At 42.2% G+C, this 8,381-nt stretch overlaps 1 protein-coding gene across 1 annotated transcript; it reads left to right on the plus strand.

Moving 5' to 3' along the window:
- Window positions 1–6,715: 6,715 nt before the first annotated feature.
- Window positions 6,716–7,733, plus strand: LOC110318065 (seminal vesicle secretory protein 3A-like). The gene is made up of 2 exons (XM_021192812.1): window positions 6,716–6,788; window positions 7,012–7,733. Exons 1-2 carry the CDS (start codon window positions 6,716–6,718, stop codon window positions 7,731–7,733), a joined length of 795 nt encoding a protein of 264 aa, XP_021048471.1.
- Window positions 7,734–8,381: the final 648 nt, after the last annotated feature.

Here is an 8,381-nt window from a genome sequence, read left to right on the forward strand (position 1 = left end):
ATGATCATGTGGTTTTGACTTTCAGTTCTGTTTATATGATGGATTACATTTATCTATTTACATATGTTGAACTATCCTTGCATCTCTGGGACAAAGCCTACTTGATCATGGTGGATGATCTTTAGGATGTATTCTTGGATTCAGTTTACAGATGCTTTATTGAGGATTTTTGCATCTATGTTCATAAGGGAAACTGATCTAGAATTCTGTTTCTTTGCTGGGACTTTACATGGTTTTGGAGAAAGTAAAGACAGATTTGGTTGACAATAGGTATGTTGCAGATATGGAACAGGAAACTAACTCCACATCCACAGGAGTTTGTTTGTTTCTTTGTTTCCCTCTTCATGGTGATGTCTTCTTCTGGAGAATTCCTTCCTGGAGTCCTCCTTAAATATTGGCACTAAGGCTGAATGGGCATTAGGGTTTGTACCTTGAAGCTTCCCCTCTCCAACCATTATAGCTGCTCCTCTAGTGTGTCCCTTCCAAATGGAATTGTTAAGCACATTCTCTTTGTATAAGCAGTAAACGCTTCAAATCTCACACGTAGGGACATAGAATCTTAAAGAAATCTCTACAAGCAAGATCCTTGAAGCAAAGACAAGGGTATGCTACTATGGGTCGATGGGATTAGAGGAACCTACAGATAAGGTATTTACCGTGGCCCTTCTGAATGTGTTTCCTCTGACATGTCCGGGGTTTGAAGCCCCACTAGCAAAAGGATCAAGTGGAGATTAGGGTTAGTGGCATCTTCAGTGATTGACAGAGTCCCAGATCCTCCTGTTGAATGTTGGGTTTCTATCCAGAATTTTTTAAAAAATGTATTAAAATATTGTATTATTATTCACCATGGTGATATAAGAAGGTCACCTCCTTACATTTTGGAACTTAAAGTACAGGAATCACACCCAGCCCCTTAATGTGGCAGAGCCAAGAGGTCTCAGGAGTCAAAAGTTAATGATGCAGATTGTTATCTCTTTATTGGAAAGAAAGTTCCAGAATAAATGATAGGTTTAAGAACCTCAAGACAAACAAGCATGAGAAGTAAACGCCATCCAGGGACTGCCTCTGAGACCACATGGGAACTGTATGCTGAAGACATCATGGCTTCATTCTGGCCATATGGCTCCTAGGGAAAGAAAGAGAATGGGAATAACCCACAGGGTGGAGACCGTGGGGAGTAGCTGCGGCTGCACGAGGAACCCACGTGCCCTTAAATCTCTCTTGCTCCTCCTATTTCTCGCTTGCTCCTCCTGCCACTTCTCTGATTCATGAACAGGGACTTCTCTTTGTATTCATGCCTTTCTTTTATGGAGAGGAGAGAGGAATCTGATTCCTGAATGTGTGCCGTCACTAAAGATCTTAACTATAAAACTTCCACCATGACTAGAAATTAGCCTTTGACAGCTAAGACTGTAAAAATGAATAAGGTTATAGGCTTATAACTGTAGTGGGCATTCAAGTTTTTTTCATCTTGTTGGATTATGCAAGAGAAAGTCATCAACAATACACACTAAGGGTAGGAATTGAGGACACAGTCACAGCCCAGGTATCTTCCTTTGTTCTGCTAGGTGCCTTTCTCACCTCCTCAGACATCACACTCCACAACTCCTCTGGTATGGACGATGAGGCTCAATCCCATAATGAGTCAGGGAGTACCCGTGCCCAACTTCTTTTGTTGTTGTTTTGATTCAAATACTTGTTCGTTGTTATTATTATTTCAGTTATTCATGTTACAGCCCACTCACTGTCCCCTCCCAATCACCCTTTCCACAATCCTTCCCCCCTCCCCTCCCCCTTCCCCTTCTCCTCTGAGCAGGTGGGGGTCCCGTTGGGTAGTCCCCTCCCTGGTACATCAAGTCTCTGCCATGCACAATGTCTAAACACCAGGTAGGCATCTATCTGTCTCACTCGGGAAAATACTTACCAGCATATTGGTCCAGATGTTCAGCTGGTCAATGCAGTATCACCCGAGTACGTCTTGAGAAAACCGGCTCTTCTTTCTCTTTGAAAATGAACTCCCGCCATCCATATTAGAACCACCGGAACTGCTAGAGACAAGCTTACTTCTACTTACACTACTACTACTACTACTACTACTACTCATTTCATCAGACGCTTCCTCACCGATGGAGAGCTGTGGCCTAACAAATACTTCTGGATCAGAACTTCTTGACATATGGCCTCCGCTTCCTGTTGCAAAGCTCTCTCTGACAGTTTCTTCGGACTGCAAGAATTTTTCTGATGAGAGAAAAACATGCTTTGTTCTCTACCTGTATATTTCTATATAGTCTGGAATTGTTGTAAACCAGGGCATGGCAAACAACTTTTGCTTTGATTAGTAACCTATCTTGTGTTGCAACTTGCCATTTTTGTTGTCTAGAATCTCCTTGATCTTTAGTCTAGTCAGAAATAGGCTTTGATCTGTTTGGAAACTGTCCTTGATACACTCCCCTTATAATGAACAATAAGAATCTTTGAGTTACATGACTTCCAACTGTTCCCTTATGGTTTACATCTCTGACTCTTGGTTCATCAGTTCAGTGATATCCCCACAAAAGCTATGGTTACTGTTAGCAAAGACTAACTTCTCATCAGAAATTAGAGTCTCTAGAAAGTAATGCTCTTTAGTTCCTCAGAGTAGTAGCCTTTAAAGAACTCTGTCATTGTTTCTCTCCCTCCAGATCAATTCTTCCTACTCACCCTTAGTTTTCCTCCCAATGGCTCCTGTCACCAGAAGGAGAAGCAGAGAAAAGAGGGACAAGCTGGTAGACTTCATCTTGCCAGAAAAGATCTTGACTGAAGGCTGAGCTGAGTTCTTAATTTATATATTTTCCAGGTGGGCGTCCCCGGAGTTATAAAAGGCACAACCCACCTTACTTATCTGTAAATTCTGGCTTCTTCCCCTGTGTTATGCAGGGGGTATTGTCATTATTTCCTGGAATTCTACAAAAGCACATTGTATCAGAGACCTTCTTTTATAGCTCCAACTTCCAGCCAATCTTTATCAACACTTGAGATCATTTCACACAGTTTCTGGCATTTCTGAAAGACATTCAGTTGGGACCGAAGAAGACTGCCCCTTCATGGTAGAAAGTGACCATACTGTGATCAAGATTTCCACAGCACAAGTGTATGTCTCTTTCATATACATCCTATAACTTTGTGCTTATGATTCCCTCAAACAAATATGTTGTACTGACAAATGACACAGGGATAGAAAGACACAGAATGAACTCAAGAAATCCATATGAAAATCTCAATAGGGCAGCTAGAAGAACTTCAGGGGAAAGCCTCACCCACAGAATGGGTCATGTTGGAATCGGAAGGTGGAGGATGGAGAACAGGTAAAGGCATAAAATCATTCGGTGAAGTTCAATACAAATGTCTTTTGATGCATCAGTGGAACCATGGGAGAGTTTTGAGACACTGAGAAAAGATGTAACCCCTGAGCTGTGGATGTAGAGGACAGATGAAAGAACAGCAGAGCAAGGCATAGAGAACACCTTCAGTAAAAGCATAAAAAAGTCAAAAACCTAAAAAAAAGAATGTCCATTTTTTCATAAGAGGCTCACTGAACACCCAATAGAAAAGACCAGGAAAAAAAATCCTCTATGATGTCATTAAAACATTAAAAACAGATAATAAAGGATATTTAAAACCGACAGAAATGTCAAGTTACTTATAAAGGCAGGCTCACCAGAATAACAGATAATAATAATAACAATAATAGGAATCTTTAAAGCCAGAAGGGCCAAGAAAGTTCCAAGTCCTAAAAGATCACAACTGTCAGACCATTCCACCCAGAAAAAAAAAACTATCTATTAAACTTGGAGGATAAATAAAAATGTCCCACGATTTAAAAAAAAAAAAAAAAAGATTAAAAGAATATGTGACCACTAAACCGTCTCTACAAGAAGATATTGGCTGGAAGGAATATTCAGGTCTGAAGAGAAGGCTATACACAGCAACAAGGTAGAGTGAACAAATAAACCATTGCAGAACATTGTACCAAAAGAGGCTAATACAAGACTTCAAAGTCAATAAAGTGACAGGAATTGATACACAACTTTCAAATCAATGATCTCTGTGGCATCAATAAGAAGACAAAGACTAAAAGGATGGAATAGAAAGTAAGCTTTGTCTTTCTGCTACCACAAAGACACATACAGCACCTTCAAGAACACTTAGCTTCTTAGGGGAAAAGAAGGGGAAATATACCAAAACAATGTAACTAAGAAGCAAGCCACGTATCTATTCTAATATACTTCAAGTTAAAACTAATTAGAAGAGATAAAAAGAGATACTTGCTACTCATTAAAGAAAAGTTTTCAATAGTGTAAGCATTAATAAATGGAATTTATTAATAATTATAACCATTAATTAGAGCAATTAATTATTAATGAATACATAGATTACAATTAATAAATGGAAACTCATGAAACTAAAAAGCTGCTTTACAGTAAATGAAACTATGACTTTGCTCAAGAGAAACCCTGTGGAATGAGAAAAACTGTACCAGATATACATCTGACAGAAGCTTAATGCCTACAATGGACGAAGTGCTTTATTTTTGTAAAAAGTTCCAGAGAGATGAATGCCATGTGTTTTCTCTCATTTGGGGGAGATATAATTGAGTCTTCAAGTATGTGTGTCCCATTTGGAATATCCACAGAAGTCGGAAAATTATTTTGTTTGTTAGCTGTTGAATAAGGACTTGAAAAACTTTTCAAATATTTCCTAGCCATTTGTGTATGTCCTGAGACCTGTTTATCCAATTCATATAAAATATATTGTTATGTGTGTGTGTGCACATAGAAATACAATGTGCTGAATCCATTTAGTGTTGGCCTTAGTTTTAGAACAGTGTGTTTGTAACTGGTTAACCAGTTAGTGGTCTTATCCCTGGAGAACCCCTATGTTCCTTTTGGAAACAACCATTAATTTCCTATGCAAGCTGGGGACTTGACTGTCTCAAGGGACAGTTCTCAGCACTGGGGCAGCATTCACATTACAACTTTGCCTTCTTCTGGTACCAAAGCCATTGTAGGTCCCAGTTAATTTTAGCCCATGAATTTGACTAGTTACCACTCATTCTAGAAGACTTTGACCCAAGAGACCAAACAGCCACAGGCGATGGAGAAGATAAGAGGTGGGGGTGGGGAGAGTGAACAGAGCAGAGAAGTCTGCACTGGCACTGAGGTTAAGGACTGTATCTTTAGCACAAGGGTTTAAACTCGGACAATGGTTAGTGACCTGTTAAAATGGTCTATGTTCTACACTGACGAGTAAAATCACCATAGAAGAGTTGGAGAGTTCTCAAGGGAAGTCCATGGATATGGAGAACTAAGAAAGAAAAGGAAGCAACTGGACTTCTTGGTAATGTCAAATCTTGTGACTGGCATCTCTACTGAGGGACAAGTTATCTTCAGGCTTGGGACACAGAGATAAGATTAGGAGGAGCTCAGAGCTCCTAGATGGTGTCCTGTTGGATGGCTCAGTGCCTGCATCTTTGTTCTTCCCATGAAGCTTTACCTTGACCCCTTCCACACAGCNTTCTTCCAGGTAACTTAACATTCAGAGACAGAATGACTAAAAATACTTATTCACCAGCCTTCGCTTGCATCCCCTGCAGAGCTGGGCCTAGTGCATACAGAGGTGCCTGACAGTCTGCATGGGAGAGCTGAGGCCTGCATTATGGACCATTCAGGGTCTTCTCACAGATGCAGGAAACATCGCACTTTCAGGAAGTGGACAGGCTCCCATTGCATCCAGTCTCAGTATATTCCCAACACTCTTCTGCTAACACATGCACCAGGGAGGGCAGACATAAGGAGAGACTGGTGGAAGGGTTTCTCATCTGCTAAGGACTTTTCCCTCATAAAGCAGGTAATGGGGATTTTAGATGATTTTAGGAAAATCGTGCAATCAGGAAGCCAGTTTCCTTTCTCCATGTACCAACAGTAAAACATGGTTTCCAGCCAGAGGTGGTAAATTTCTCCCATACTTGAACATCCCTCTGCTCTTGAGATTAAGACACAATGCTGACTCTACTGAATGCAAAGACCACGAAACCCTCTTGAGCATTTCTCTGCTGTTCTCCTACCTGGAGATGGGGACAGCTACAGTTCACTCTGAGTCTCTCATCAAAGCTACGAGTGACAAGAAACCCTGGGGGAGTCTCACACAGGGCAATAATAAGGACAGGCACTTCAGAGTTACTTGATGGAGGAATACCTCGGTTATTTTTTAAATTTTCTTTGAATTCCATAAACACACCTTCTTTCCTGTTTGCTTTTCACCTGAAATAGATCTGTGTCCATCTCATTTGAAAAGAAGCAAAAATGCATAATATTTTTTTGATGCGGGACACTGTTGACAAGAGCTCACACTTAAACTACTAAATCTTGGACAGGCCCTGGTTACTCCTGTGATCTTTGTCTTGAATTTCTCCTGGAAACATCATGTGATGATATTGATGTGATGATAAAGCTTTAAAGACCTTCTGGGGCAGTGGGGGTAAGACAAAGACTCTGACATCATGTATGTCTCTAGGAACATTTACAACATCTCCTACTGAGAACAAGGGAGAAGCCAACAAACGAGATAAGTAAGGACGGACGATGCCTTTTGTGACTTCGGCCACCTTTCTGCACCCAGCAAAGAACATATAAATGAGGAGATCAGCTGAGCTCTCAGTGAAGGCCCTTCTGGTAAGATGAAGTTCATCTTCTTCAGCCTTTCTCTGCTCCTCCTTCTGGAGAAGAAAGCAGCCGGGATAGAACTCTATGGTGAGTTCAGGGAGCAGCCGCAGAGAGGCACTCAGGGANAATGTCCATAAGGATGCCCTNGCAGAGAGAAGAACCCTCCACGGGGTGATCTGCATGGACCTTGCCTTCTCCACCCACATCCACATGCCTGGGTACAGCAGTGGGTTGATGGGGGATTCTGGGATAAGACTTGAAAGGGAGCTGTACAGATAATGTAACTCAGATTCTTGTCATCCATTAGCAGGTGGACCAAAAGGACACTTCCTAGTCAAAACATCCCCACTCATGTTTATTGGAAAAAGCCAGTTCCTCTATGGGCACAAAGAAGAACAGGAAGAGGCACCTGAAGAAAGCATCTTTGTGCAAACTAAGCACCATGCCTATGGCCAGGATGCCGATGCGGACATGGGAGAGGCTCTCAGTTCACAGGAACTGACAAGTTTAAAGGAAGACATAGTTTGTGATGAAGAAGATGAGCTTGCCCAACAAAAATCCCAGCTGCAATCCCAGTCACAAACAAAATCCCAAACCCAAGTAAAATCCTATGCAGCCCAACTGAAGCCCCAACCTGGCCAGCTGAAGACCGCAGGGCAGGCGAAGTCACAAACCATGCTGAAATCCCACAGAGCCCCTCTGAAGTCCTACAAAGCACACCTTCATCCCCGAGAAGGCGTTCCTCAGCAAACCAAGGGCAGAGGCTATGGCCTGGGGGAAGACCTGGTCCAAGTGCGTCAACAGCCAGCAAAGGTTCACAGGCTCAAAAGACAGCACAGCCGGTCCAGGGAAACAGCAGCATTCTTCCCACAGTTCAGACACCGCTCTCGACCCTATCCTAGGTACTCTGTGCAATTTCAAGAGCAGCTACAGGGCAGTGTTCATCACACAAAATCTTTCTACCCAGGTCCCGGGATGTGCTACTGTCCAAGAGGAGGGCTAATTCTATACCAAGATGCCTTCACTGGATAGGACATGCATTAACCTCTCAAGAGTTAAGACACATTTAGAGGTAAGTGTCTTAGCAAACAGGAGCGCTGTCTGCCCCAGTGTTTCTAGGTGGTGCATGGTGGGCTCCCTGTGCCCGCAGTGGGATGGGTAGTGTATCTATAACAGTGGATGTGCTGAGTTGCACACCTTATGGAGTTGAGCTCCATCCCCTGCTGAATGAAGCAAGCGCCTGGTAGATGCAGATAAATCTATCTGGGCTGTCACTGTGTCTCAAATCCCTCTCCTTTGTAGCCATTAATACTTTGAACATGCATCACTTATACAATCACGTAAGTTTAAGGTGTATTTTGTTAACTTCTTATGATTTAGATCCATAAGGTTCAGTTTCTTGCTACATTGTTAGAAAGTGTTATTGGTTTTGTTTCCCATACCAGTTTATGTTCTTCAAGACTGTTTGGGTACACTTGTCATCTGGAGACCAGAGACCCATGAAGTTTTTGCAGCATCTTTATGAATACGCGAGATTTGAGCCCCAAGAACCATCCTTGTTTGTGATGCAGGGGCCATGAGATTTGGGGTGCTAGGGTGCTGAGAAATCAGTATAAGGGGGTGCTTACTATGTCAGGAGATATGTCTGAAGCCTGGGGAGGAAAAGGGGGTGCTACCTTC

The sequence above is a fragment of the Mus pahari genome, chromosome 3 (assembly GCF_900095145.1).
Source record: "Mus pahari chromosome 3, PAHARI_EIJ_v1.1, whole genome shotgun sequence".
Lineage (NCBI taxonomy): Eukaryota > Metazoa > Chordata > Mammalia > Rodentia > Muridae > Mus > Mus pahari.